Source organism: Lynx rufus, unplaced genomic scaffold (assembly GCF_022079265.1).
Source record: "Lynx rufus isolate CCGP_SWC_20201006 ecotype Redwood Valley unplaced genomic scaffold, mLynRuf1.p SCAF_4, whole genome shotgun sequence".
Classification (NCBI taxonomy): Eukaryota; Metazoa; Chordata; class Mammalia; order Carnivora; family Felidae; genus Lynx; species Lynx rufus.
Genome location: NW_025814856.1, coordinates 102,335,998 through 102,350,660, shown reverse-complemented (window position 1 = coordinate 102,350,660; position 14,663 = coordinate 102,335,998). Strand labels below are relative to the sequence as shown.

At 37.0% G+C, this 14,663-nt stretch overlaps 1 protein-coding gene across 1 annotated transcript in view; it reads right to left on the bottom strand.

The window, feature by feature from the left end:
• The window catches only part of GLCCI1 (glucocorticoid induced 1), a 123,061-nt gene that overhangs the window by 3,485 nt on the left and 104,913 nt on the right, over positions 1 to 14,663 (bottom strand). Inside the window, exon 8 of the mRNA XM_047095229.1 lies at positions 577 to 697. Coding sequence (XP_046951185.1) covers positions 577 to 697 — 121 coding nt within the window. The remainder of the gene's footprint in view (positions 1 to 576; positions 698 to 14,663) is intronic.

Below are 14,663 nucleotides of genomic sequence, written 5' to 3'. Positions count from 1 at the left end.
CTTGCACTGGGACAAAGGGATGAGTGAGTCTAAGAGCCACAGAGTCTTTTTTTTTTTTTTTTTTGAGCTACTCTGCCAAGTATTCACAGCATGAACCTCTTCTTTAATTTCTAATTTACTGCGTACTGAAAATTCAAAAAGAAAAAAAAATCTGTCTCCATTAAATGAATACACATGCTAGATAGCGTCTACAGGGAGACATGTTAGTTTCCTTCTGGTTTGGGGCATCACTATCGTAAGGCCAGCTAAACTCCTTGGATATTTGCCGCTAAACTCCTTGTTAGCCATCTAAATCAACAGAGGTTTTGAGAGGAAAATTCTTAGTGATCAAAAATAGATATTTTAGGTAGTAAGGATGAATTTCCAAGTTTCTGTATTAAGTTTATGTATTTCCAGCATACAGACTCCAATGCTACACTAAGATCCCTTCTGCTTATTCAATTTTCTTTTTATAATTTGGTTTTGAGACACATTATCAGCTGGATGGAGTAGTTGATTCATCTGTAATCAACTGGTCTCAGTAAAAAAAGCTTTACAGCTTTGCAGATCCCAGCTGATAGAAAAGACATTACTTACGCCATTTCCTCAAAGACCTTCACTCGCTCACATCCCTCTGGGGGCTCCCGTTTGAACATGTAGCTGTTGTTTGGTTTGGGAGATGAAGCGTACTTGGGTAACGGTGAGCTACTCCCACTGTCTGTAAATTTAAAGCAGTTATATTAACTAGTGATTGAAAGCTCTTTTAAATTAAATTTGATTTCCAAACAAGCAGCCTTTTGCACAGTTTATCCACTATGGCCCCTCTGCTTCCACCACAGAGCTTCCTTTTTTGCAGAGCTATTACTAACACCCTTGTGTAGTACATTTCTTAGAAATAAAAGATGCGATGCAACAGTTATCTGCCATACCACAGAAAATAAAAGGAGGATATTTCGGTCCAGAAACTGCATTTTGAATAAAGCAGCGCTATCATCTTGAAAACAATTACAGCAGTATGTATTTCAAAATGTAGATGAATGGGGCAATATATATAAATCATGCAAAAGAAATATAAGAGGTTATAACACAGGGTTCTCTAGGTTTTCTCACTGTCCAACCGGTTTAATTAAAAATTTTAGCATGTGGAATAATCTTCATTACAAAGTTTCTTAGCAGAAATATTACTTTTACTTTCATTACACCATGAACAGATGTATACAGGGGGAAAAAAACAGGTTTGTAACACATAATATCATTTTCCCTCAGCCCATCATGAAAAATGGAATTTACTCAGAAATTTGCCTTGAAAATGTCTACATAAAATAGTTTTTCCAGCAGTTTGTATTTTTGCTATTAGAAGCATGAGGAATCTAAAAGCATCTCTACCTAATATGTTTTCTTCATATTTTTGACCAAAAAAAGAAATGGTCTATTCATGAAAAGTCATAAAACCTATATGTAATTTCTCCCTTTCCTACCTGGCAAAGGATTTTGGAAAATCAAATCCACCAAAATGTGTCATTATCTTTGTAAGATGCCAAGTTGTAAAGTCAGTAACATACCTGTATAAATACAATAGTCCCATTTAAACAAATTCTGACTTAATGCAAACCAATTCTCACTGCTAAAATACGAAGCACATGATCTATTGAGATGTATCATTTTCATGTATATTTTGAAAGATGGCTTTGGTGTCATAATTAAGGTTGTCACAATTTTGATAAGTTGCTTTGGATTAGGCTACAGAACACAGCACCACATTCAGAATCTGAGTAACAGGGATGTTTTCATCATCATTAATGAACTGTAATACATGCTTAGTAGACTCTTGAGGCACACTTAGTTGTATTTGGTAAGTGAGTCAAAGAGCACCTAGGTTAGTCTTGGGAATGGAGATGTGTGCTTATATTTGCATATGGCTGTATCTCAGGCTGGGAAATCATTGCCTACAAAATAAAAAGGCCACACAATTGGGAAACCTTAGAAAACCACCCCTTCTCCATCACTACTGTTACATATGTTCCTGCAGATTACACACTGTCTGTTAGAAGGAATTAGGTCTTAGAATTAAGTTCCGTTTCTTCACATGTCATTCAGATTTAAAGATTTTCTCAGAGTCGATACTCATAGTATTTAAACAAATGGAAGGCAGGAGGAAGGATATGATTTTCTTTCTTAGGTGAATGCAAAACCTCATTAACCTGGCTAGAGTCTGAGTTTGCTGCCCTTTACTTGAGCTGGGCAAGACCAGAAAGATTGGTCTACAATCTTAAAGTGGTGAGAACGAGACCTTGAGCTTGGTGTAATACAAAAACACAGCCTGACCCTGCTTTATTATCCAGGCAGCAAGCAGCCCTGTGGAGATGGTATGTGATGTCTCCGTGGAGGTTCTTGCTGGTGATGGTATTCTCCAAGGAGGGCACAAATGGCCTGAAACCCTGGGCTCTAATGGTTGTGAGAAGACTTTTTCTTGCTGTCAGCGGGAGTGTGGCCATGTCAGCAGTCAAGGACTCACCCCATCAGCATGTAAGAAAAGTCACCTCAGCCACTGCTACAGTCTTTTGGGCTCTACTGCTTACTACATCACCAGGTCTGCTGCTTGATTTCTCTCGTGACTTTATTAATGACTTCAAGGGACATTCCCAGAATTGAAAGCTAGACAGGAGCTGGACAATGTACAAAACTGATTATCTTCCTATTAACAATTTACAATAAATTAGTTTTATTCCTAATTTTTTTTTAAATTTCAGAAGCTTATAGTTTTAGCTTTACCTACTTAAACATTCTTTTTTTTAAATAGTTTTTTTAAAGTTTATTTATTTATTTTGAGAGAGAGAGGGAGGGAGGGACAGAGAGAGAGAGAATTCCAAGCAGGCTCTGCACTGGCAGCACAGAGCCTTACACAGAGCTTGAACTTTACGAAGCGTGAGTTCATGACCTGAGCCGAAACCAAGAGTGGGACACTTAACTGAGCCACCCAGGCGCCCCACTTAAACATTCTTGTTCTAGTTTAGGGGAGAAGGGGTGGCTAATGTTAAACAAAAAATAAATAAATATATTGCTATCCTAGAATAGACCGTATTTGGTACTATTATATCTCCTTGCCTTTTCAATTAAAAAGTTGAGGTTTTTTTGTTGTTGCTGTTGAACTATATATATAACATTTATTTGAATTTTTGGTGGTCTGGAAAAATAAAGTTTGAAAGGAGAATTAAAACTATTTAGAAAAAAAAATTTTTTAATGTTTATGCATTTTTGAGACACAGAGAGAGACAGAGTGGGGGGGGGGAGGGGCTGGGGGGAGGGGCAGAGAGAGAGGGAGACACAGAATCCGAAGCAGGCTCCAGGCTTCAAGCTATCAGCACAGAGCCTGACGTGGGGCTCAAACTCACAAGCTGTGAGATCAGATCCTGAGCTAAAGTTGGACGCTTAACTGACTGAACCACTCAGGCACTCCCAAAAATTGAAACTATTAACAGATTTGTTCAATCTGGAGTTTTGTTTTTTGTTTTTTTTTTTCCCTCAGGTGAGTATATGATCTGGTAGACAGCAAAGAGGAACAGGAAATGGAGACCCGTGGTCTGAGGTTTCAGTTCTGTCACTAGTTGTGAAACCTTAAACACAACTGCCTTTCTGAGTTTCTATATAACTAAAGAAATTACCACTCCTAACTCGAAAATTCTGTGACTTTCTTAATGGTTCTAACAAGTATTTTTTTTGCTTCACAAAATGGCATGATTTAAAAACAATCCACATGAACAACCTATTCTACCCATTCCAGACTTGGGGTCTAGCTGATTCGTTTAGAACTCTGTGCCGAATTTAATAAACACATTTCAGTAACAGAACATTACAAATGTGAGGTAAACACACTTGCTCAGGAGATTCAAGATGAGAAGTTTCATGGTAATCTTAATTCAATCACTTTTGTTCACAAGCATGATAAATTTTCACATTCTGTCATCCCTCAGTAAGAAATAACTAAACCTGTAGTTCTCATTAAGTGTAACTTTATATTCTTATATCATAGCCAATGTCAATTAATAAAACTAAATGTAAAAAATATGATTATTTACATATTTGTCTATATTTTAACAGTCTCATCTATCTTTATAAAGAATCACCCAACTCTGGAAATTAGTAGTATGGAAACCTTTTACTGGTTTGGGAAAACTTATACATGTGTACCATATTTACCATTAAAATATAAGTAGGTTGTCAAATATTTTTAATATTTGGGGAGAAGGAGAAAATTGGCTTTTACATACAAAAACATTATTTTTAAAACTACATGTACTTTGGGGCGCCTGGGTGGCTCGGTCGGTTAGGCATCCGACTTCGGCTCAGGTCATGATCTCGCGGTCCGTTGAGTTCGAGCCCCGCATCGGGCTGTGTGCTGACAGCTCACAGCCTGGAGCCTGTTTCGGATTCTGTGTTTCCCTCTCTCTGACCCTCCCCTGCTCATGCTCTGTCTCTGTCTCAAAAATAAATAAATGTTAAAAAAAAAAAACAAAAAAAAACTACATGTACTTTTATTGTTTAAGAGTTTTCTGAATCTCTCCTTATATATGGCCCTCATTATTTCTGGTATATTAAGTATGGCCCACAATTCCAGTATAAAAAATGATATTATACAGTTAAGACATTCTGTGGGTAGGTATGTAAAATCTTTGCCATGGTTCTTATTAGTCTTAAGTCTTTAGATGTGCTTTATCTCTTACTATCAGATCACTATCAAATTAAGAGAAATTAGTACTAAAACAAGTAATGTAATAGCACAGTAAGTAGTCCTTAACTTTGGTTTCACATTAGACTCATCAGATGTTTCAAAAATATCAATAAATACCACTGTCCAGACCTCATCCCTAAGATATTCTGATTTAGTTAGTCTGGGGCTCTTCCCCAGCACGTGCTGCCTCGTTGCTTTCTTTCTTTCTTTTTTTTTGGAAAGCCCCCAAATATTTTTACAGCAGAGCCAAATTTGAGACCCAATCATGAAAAGGTCAAAGCACTCGTCTGGAGTCAGGCTGCCTGACTTCTATCAGGCCTAACACCATGACCTAGGAAAAATTTGATCCCTTTTTTGATCTGCAAAATGGGACTAATTACTGATAGGATAGCTATGAAAAATGTGTGCGAAAAGAATTAGGACAGTGCCTGAATCATATGGTCTGAATATGACCATAATAGCAGAAAGAACATACCCTTCCCTGTTTGCAAATGTAAGAAGGTGAACCATTCACCTATTCTACTTTCTCTTGGCAGAAGAGGGGAACAGAAAATAATTTTTAATAGATCTGCACATTCTACTTCTATTCAGTTACTTAAAAAGAGGAGATTTTTGTGTCTGGGAGCAAGGCAGGGTGATATTTGGAGTACCAGATTCCCCAGTTTAGACTGCCTAGCATAAACCCTGCCAGTTCATAAAGTCATCCTTTAGCATATAATCTATCATCCTGAAATTAACATCAATGGCTAAAGCATAGATTCTACAGATTCCTCTACAAAGACCTAACCAGTAGAATGTAATTCTGTCTTCACAGCGGAGGTAAGAGGCTGGATAAGTGAGGGTAGAGTTCAACCAAAACTATACTCAATGACATATGAGGAGTATAATTAAAAGCCAATGATGAGTTAGGTTAGAAATATGATTGACTAAATAGGACCTAAACAATTACTACTCTAGCATTAAAATTACTTCTTTTGCTTCAGGAAATGAAATTATCAGCTGTAGTGTGGTTTGATGGCCTAATGAAACTGGGAGAAACATAAAACTATATAGCCTTTCTTGGCAACAAACAATTTGGAACCAGTTGTTTGTGATTACTGATTGTATTGAAAAGGAGTTCAGTTAACTCCAAGACCAAACTGGGGACAAGTAAGGAGAAATTTTGGCTTTTACAAACAGTCTGTAAGGTTCCCCTAAAACTTCAAAGTCAACCTTTTATGAGAAGGTTACAGAATTTTAATAAAACAAGTCATCAACCACAGCTAAGATCTTCCTCAGACTGGCATTCAACAAAGGGTAAGGAGGAAAAATGACCATCAGAACCTTCGCTACTTATATTTTTGAACTTTATTTCAAATTAAGATTGTGTTTTGAATAATGGGCTTAACTTACATTCCAAATGTTTGGTCCATTAATCAAATATTTGTCATATGTGGGCAAGTGTTTTAATCACATCGTTCCCTAAGTATTCATTGAATTGATATCACTTTAAAAATTAAGTAAACAATCATAGCTGTTCCTTTATTTTTGTGTACTCACAATAAGTACAATTCTTCTTCCACAAACATAATCTTGATATGCAGAATGGCACACTTTATTATTATCTCCTAATGTGACTTGGAGTCATTGATATGCTAACTAGTCACTCTGAATTTGACTACCTGACCTTGCAGTTCAAAATGAAAGCAAATCACTTTACTGAAGACAGTCTTCAAACCAGTTTATAGACTAAAATCCAGCCTCTTATACATATACATCACAATGGTCACACAGAAAAATTTCAGTTTACAGAGAATATTTTATATCTTGAAAAGTAATGTAATTAAGGATCTCAGGAAAATCATTCTGATACAATCTTTTTTGTTTATTTTTTTAAAGTAGACTTCACACCCAGCTCAGTGTCCAACACGGGGCTTAAACTCCTGAGCTGAGATCAAGAGTTGGATGCTTAACTGACTGAGCCACCCAGGTGTTCCCCATCTTAGATTTTATATTCTTGAGCTTTTTAAACAGAAATATTTCCAGGGACATCAGTTTTCAAAAAACATTTTAAAACACATTATTCATATTAAACTACTCCTGAAGTATCCTAATGAGGAAAAATAAACAATTCTAATAAAAGTTTCACTGTAATTAAAAAAAAAATTTTAATGTTTACTTATCTTTGAGAGAAAGCGAGCACATGAACAGGGGAGGGCAGAGAGAGAGAGAGAGAGAGAGGGCAGAATCTGAAGCAGGCTCCAGGCTCCGAGCTGTCAGCACAGAGCCTGACATGGTGCTCGAACTCACGAACTGTGAGATCATGCCCTGAGCCGAAATCAGATGCTTAACCAACTCAGCCACCCAGGCACCCCAAAGTTTCACCGTAATTTTAAATGCTCACTTAAATATTTGCTGAGCACTTAACTATGTGCAAAATAGAAGGTGGCAAAGAAAAATGCTACAAATGCTGTCTTAACGTATTAGGGAAATCTTGGTATTTACTTTTTACCCCCAATTCTTGCTAAAGGAAAATGGTATTATAGTGTCTTTAGGCACTAACCGACATGGACTCTTAAACTTATCACTGTTTCCACCTTAAAGCTTGTTCCTTCTTTGATACTCACTGCCTAATTACTAATGGTAATAATCTACCTTCTGCATCTCCCAAATTAGAACTCTGATAGAACTTGGCCTTTATCCTCCCTGACCTCGTCCATCTATCAGCCACCAGATGCTGCAGACTCCTCTTTAGTCCCTCTCCTCCAACATCTCTGCACCCCCTCAATCTCTCTCCCCTGCCCCTCTGGTTTCCCAACTGAGAGGCATAAAACAATGTGCTGACATGCAAGATTTTTAGAACATTTACACACACTTTTTACCCTTAAAAATAAGAAAGTATGCTTTACTAATACATATTTAGTTTGTGGATCGAATTAAGTACATACATAACTTAGAAATATATGAACTTATATTAATGGTATAGATCAAAAATTGCTGCAAAGGACATGTGAGGAATCAAATTTGGAGACCACGGGACTAGACTGCCAAAAATTACCTTATCTGGTCCTCCTGCTCTCTCTCCACTTCTGTACTTCCACCTGTGCTGTGGCCCTTAAAAGATAAATCTGGTCGTGTCCTTTAGCTGACAAAGATCTTTACCTGGTCCTTCATTTCTCTGAGCAAGGCCTACAAGGCCCCTTATGAAATGCCGGCCTTTCTACCTCTCTACTCTCACTGCTTCTGCTCGCCACCATTCACCTCTGTGCTCTAGCCACACAGTTTCTTACTGTTCTCCACACACCAGGCCCTTTCACAGCTGATTGCCCATATAAGGCTATTCCTCCTGCAAAAGAGGCAGCAAGTAGTAGTATGAGGTTTGTATAGAAGATCTTTGTTGTCATCTGGACTACAAAGAATTTAGGAAAGTTACTTTATTTTCTAAGCCTCAGCTTCCCCTTTCTTAAAATAATAATGTTCCTCCCTACTCACAGGATTGTGGTAACATTATAGGAGATGACAAAGGTAAAATCACCTGAGCACATTTAATCACTATTAACAATCCTAGGAGGCAGGTACCATCATTATCTGTAATTAACAGATTAAGAAATTGAGATACAAGAGAGGTTGAGTAGCTTGCCCAAGGACACATAATAACTAAGTGGCAGAGCTGGGATTCAACCAGGCTGCACCAGAGTCAGAGCTCATTACCGTTAGGCTCCCTGTCTTGCTAGGTTTTGATCTGTCTCAACTGTAGTGTCCTTGCTGGAGACAGGAGGAGGAGACAAGATGATGATCAAGTTCCTTCCAATCTAACATCCCATTCTTCTAATTAAAGTCTGAAAGCTCAGGTAATCTGAATTCTAATTAAAATCTGAAAGCTTTATTGGGCCTGACTTTTGTTAGTGTCACAAGAGACCCAGTGTAAGCAATGGCCTCTATGTGTTGGTATTTTTCCTAGAGGAACACAGAAGATAACAGGGAGAAAAAATTTAACAGATCCCCTTTTGGGGGTATCAACAGGCCTAGTTGATACCCTACTTTCTGCCCAGTCATGATCAGAATGGAAGATGATATGGATTTTAGCAGTTACTTCCTTTCCTTGAATTTCAAAAGGGAATTTGGATTTTATGGTTTCTTCCCCACCAAAGGCCTTATCACTAAATTAGCATAATCTTAGTTGTTTAGTTCTCTGTACTGTCTTTTTTTTTGGTGGTGATCGGGGAGGGGAACATTATCACACTCTTCCTGAACATTCAAAGGCCTCATACATATAATTTAACAACCTAAAAAAAAAGATACTTATGTTCAACACAGCTAAAAAATATATCCTTAAAAAATGGACATACCATAAAGACAGGCCTTAAAGGAATACCTGAAGAAATCTCCTCTAAGCACTACTCTATGATAGGCACTACTCTATGCTGAGGATAAAGCAATGAGTAAAATAAAGTTATCTGCTCCTGCTGGAGCTTATATTCTGGTAAATAGATAACAGGAGATTAAGTGAAACATATATGCACGTTTGTTAATAAATTTTGGTTTGCTTCTATTCTAGACTCTGGGTTGTAACTGCTAGAACGGAGATGTACACTTATTACTTAGTTTTCAACTATAAATAGTAACTCATCCACAGAGGGCTAGCACAGCATCTGCCACCAGTATGATTGTGAACATATTCCTAAAGAGGGGAAAAAGGCATTTACTAGATGCTTCTTATGTGCTGTCAATGGGAATATATAAGATTTTACATGCTACCTTGAAAAAGAGAAACAGGAAAGATGACATTAGGGACAGGATTCTAGAACAGGTCAGTGTTAGTCTATGGAATAATTCTTGTGTTGTAGCTCTATACTCCTGGTCATTTTACCAAAAGAGGTTCTTCTAGGGTAACAAGGGATCCTAGAACTATGTGGAGATAATCTTTTGATAGAGAAACAGACTCAGGATCAGAAGCAGTGATGTTAAGATGCAGTCGCTAAAAGCCGTATATCCAACCTATTTATTTTAACAATATAAAACATGAAAAGAAATGTACCACAAAATCTCAGCTGATTAAGCTCTCTAGAAGACAGAGCACTGAAGTATGTTAAGGGCAAAGGCTGAAGAAGGTTACGCAATACAGCCCTAGACATAAACGCAAATAGAATTAAAATGTGTGTAGGAAGGAATACAATGATGTCAAAAAGAGTCTCTTTCAAAAGTCTGACTAGTATCAGCTCTGAACCCGGAAAAGACAAGATAATACTTTATTTTTTTCTCTCCTACAACTAAGGCCTGCTCAGTCCTAACCCCCAAAGCTCAGGATTATTAATATTTATGAGTTAATCACAGTAAGAGGTAAATAGGCTTCTATGCATTGGCCTTGGGAAACTCCATCCACATAACATACGTTGTTCTTGTGGGAAAGTACAGTTTAAGTTCCAAGTAGCCAATTTGTGGACTCTTGGAATTGAACTCTCCGTACTTGGCCCGAGGAGAATGGTTCAGTTGACTTTATGATTAGAATAATCAATGTTTCCACAATATCTTGCAAAATTGCAGAATTTTATAACAACTGCCTACGCGAATTGTGCCAAAGATCAACTGTAAGTGGCAGACTGAAGTCTCGATTCTGTGGCTTGCCCAGCACCGGTTTGGCTAACAGCAAAGAATGCAGGCAGAGCTGCTAACAGCATGTTTTGATGCTGCCATCTGTATTATATAAATCACTATTTATCTCCCTTACATTTTGGGCATGATAATGTGAAAGAACGTAGCCTAACTCTTCGGGTATGTTCTGAGGATGTCAAGATGAGACATTCTCCACACAGTAGGAACCATGGCGGTTATTAGGCCTGACAACTTTAGACATGTGACCAGGCTGCGTTCAGTCTTCAGGTCACTGGAAAAACCTAGCAAAAAAAAGAAAACAAACAAACAAACAAAAAACCCCACCTCAAACCTGAAAATAGTTTCTTAATGGCTGGACCTTTCTCAATAGTCAGAGTGTTTTTGTCATGGCACTGCAGTCGAAATAGCCAAAGAAAAACCCAATATACTAATAATCCACTAAAATTATTTTATAGGTCTCAAATGATACATGGCTCACAGAAAAGAACATATGTTAGGAATAGGAAGAAACAATGTTAGCAAAATCAGGAAAAGGATAAGTATGCCACAGATGAGTCTTAGAAAAATAATCAGCTCACCAGCACATCTCTCATGAGCCCATGTATTCACAATGGCTCTCCCTCTCCTTTCTTGAGTATGCCTTTCCAGGTGCCTAACAATGTCTGAACTAACTATTCTATCACAGAACGAATTCTCTACAGTAAGTGCAGAATATGTAGGTACTCCCAATATATTCTAGTTGACTACAAAATTACAGTACCAATTCTGTTTTCATAGTTAATAATACAAACCTATTCAAAATCTATAGCTTCCATTTTTTTTCTTTACTGGAAATCAAAGACTAATTTATGCTTTATTGCAGAAAATGCATATTATAAGATGGAATCAGTATCTTAAAAAACAAAATTTGGACTGTACACAAAGAAGTAATGAGTCAGAGACTACTCTATAGTTTAATTGACATCAGAAACTGTAAAACTAACAACTCCCTCTTTTGTATCTTCAGTATTCTGAATGTTCTTGTATACTAGTGTATTATTTGTTTACATTACTATTATCCCATATTACACTATAAGTTTCTTAAAAACAGATTATCACATCCTATTCAACTCTATTTCTCTACTCCCTAGCGGAGCATCTGACATACATCCATGTTCAATAAATGTTTCTTAAACTAGAAGTATAAACTCAGTTGAATACATAACCCCCATCCTCAATTCTGAAATACATGTGTGTGTGTGTATATGTATATACATGCATATATAAAAGAGACAGATGTTATTTTAATTTTTTCTTCACAAAGAGGGGAGTTGATTTGAGAACTAGAAAGTTCGCATTATAATAGAAGGTCACCTAATTTTTTCAGGGAACACTAAACATCAGCTTGATCTTAATCACAAAGTAGTGCTCAAAGCTAATTATGGTAATATGTTGATAAACTAGTATCTTAATTCCCAAGCTGAAATAGTCTTGTAGAAAACAAAAAATGTCTAAAATGATTCCATAATTTCTACAGAGATTTTTTTTTTTTAAAGTCACTATTAGCCATACCCAGCACAATTTATTGTTTACTATGGACCAATGGTTGTGCTAAGCACTTTACTATAATATCTTAATAACCCAAATAATGATAAGAGGTATGTATTATTACCCTGTTTTACTAAGAAATATTTTTTTAATTATTAGGAAAAAAATTGTTGGCCTTAGAGATGATCCGGACCAGTGTTCTCATTTTACTTTAAAACAAACAAACAAACAAAGCCACCAAGAGGAACACAAAAACAAAACAAAAAAACATTTGTGTTAGAATAAAAATACATAGAAGAAAATATACCAAAAAAAAAAAAAGGAAAAGTCTTAGAAAAAAGGACTAACTTATCTAAGAAATGGTCTGAATTCAGACTATTATAGTATCTTGAAGAGACACCTGCATTCCCATGTTCACTGTAGCATTATTTGTAATAGCCCAAACATGAAAATAACCTAAGTGGCCATAAATGGATAAAGAAAATGCACGCACACACACACATACACACAGGAAATGTTATTCAGCCATGAAAAAGGAAATCTTACCATTTGCAACAGCATGAATGGACCTTAAGGGCATTATGGTAAGTGAAATAAGTCAGAGAAAAATAGTGTACAATCTCACTTATATGTAGAATCTTAAAAACATCAAACTTACAGAAACAGAGAGTAGGACAGTGGTTGCTAGGGGAGGAAGACATGCTTAGATGACAAACTTTCAGTTATAAGATGAATAAGTTCTGGGGATCTAAGGTACAGCATGGTGATTACAGTTAATAATACTGTACTGTATACTTCAAAGTTGCTATGAGAGTAAAACTTTAATGTTCTCACCATAACAACAACAACAAAAAAGTAGTTATGTGAGGTCAAGGATACGTTAACTAACCTTATGTGGTAAACATTTTGCAAACATACACATGTATCAAATCATTACACTGTGTACCTTAAACTTACATATGTTCTATGTTATATGTAAAAACAGTGTATATTTTAAACTGAGGATCTAAGTGAGTACCTCTTCTGAACTGCAGAAACCATATATTTATCTGCCTCATTGCATCCTGTCATTTAGAGGCCCTAAAAGGCAATCTCACAAACAGTTAACCAAAATGGAACTCACTTATCATCTTCCTAATATATTTCCTTTTCGGTTCAGTGTCTCTCAATTATCCACAATATTAAACTTAGAAGAAAACAGAACTCTAGAATTAATTTCCTAGCTTTATTATTACTGCTGTTTTTACTTTTCATTTTAACCCAACTATAGGTGCTAATAAACAGCAACAGTAGTCAACCTGAACCACACTTATCCTTTCTACTGAAAGAACACAGAATACAGGTTTTGGAATCAATCGGACCGACCCTTTTATCCATTTACCACCTGGGTAGCCTCAAACAAATTACTATTCTTTAAAATTTCCAGTTACCTTCAAAACAAATCCTCCCACCAAAAGCAAGGTGTTTTCTTCTTTGTTGTACTGTGAAACATCCATAGTAAATATTGTGAGAATGTGACTAAAGGTGTTTGCTCCAGTAGGATGCCTCAGTGAAGTAAGTTTCCTAGTCTGACATTCTACGAAATGGGAGACTTCCCACTTGAAGCAAAGAGATGCCTCAAGTACTGTCTTCAATACACCTTTAATGAAGGAAGGGAGTTCACAAGGCTTTTCAAAAATGGAAGGGTGAAAAGAAAGTGGAGAACTGCTGAGATCCACCCACAGAAATAAAAGCAGAAGACAAAGTCCAAAGTAACTTCTACTTAACATCTCAGCAGAGAGTCAGGCATAATGATGAGTGAAAGAAGCCAGACACGAGAATGAATACACATGTACCATTCCATTTCTGTAAAATACGTTAACACAGAAAAACTAAATTATGGCGATGGAAGTCACAACAGTGGTTACCTCCAGATGGAGAGGGGAAGGGGGCCTGAGGGAGCCTTCTGGGATGCTAAAAAATGTTCTGTATCTTGATCTAGGTAGTAGTTTCGTGAGCACATACATATGTAAAAATTCACTGGGCTGAGCACTTCAAATCTGGCCATTTAAATGTAAGAATACCTCAAAATAAAACAAATTAAGGGGACTAGCAATCAAATCAGGGCAAGGACCACAAAAATCCTATAGGATACTGTAAACTCTGCCTTTTTAGGTTTTAAAAATTTTGCCACCTATGGTGTATTTCTCTATGGTGAGAAGCAATACATGTGTCATAAAATAAGTTCAGTGTTTGTTTGAAAGTAACTAGGAAGGTGGAGCCTGGGCAATCTTTGTTGCCTTCTGTGTCTAGGTCTGAGGGGGCCAGAAACCACAAGGCAAGAGTCAGTGGTGGCCAAGTGCCTGACACAAGTACAGGAGACATGGGGAAACAGCTGAGCCCTGACAAGTAACAAGAAATCCCAGAGGTTCTGCCCTCTTAGCAGTGTTCGTTAGTAATTCATCTATATACCACGACAACCCCTGATATCCTGTAGGTACTTATTTAACTTTATCTACTTGGTTCAAAATACACCCATCCTTCCAAAAGAATATCTAGAATGACTTCCTCCTGAGTCAATCTGATTACAAAAATCGAACTGTAGGCATGAGAAACATAAACTCTACTATAACCATCAATAGCTCTGGACAACACCAAGAAAAGACCTGCGTGTTACATGTGTAAAGCTGTGCGCACTCCATCTTAGAGCTCACAGGTTTCGTTAACTGTCAGAACCATGCGCTGTGCTTCTCTGACACATTTATGGAAGATGTTTGTGCGAGTCACAGAGAAGGGGGTACGGGAAACCAATGAACAAACCTAGATCAGCCAATCCTTTACAATCCCCCATCCCACA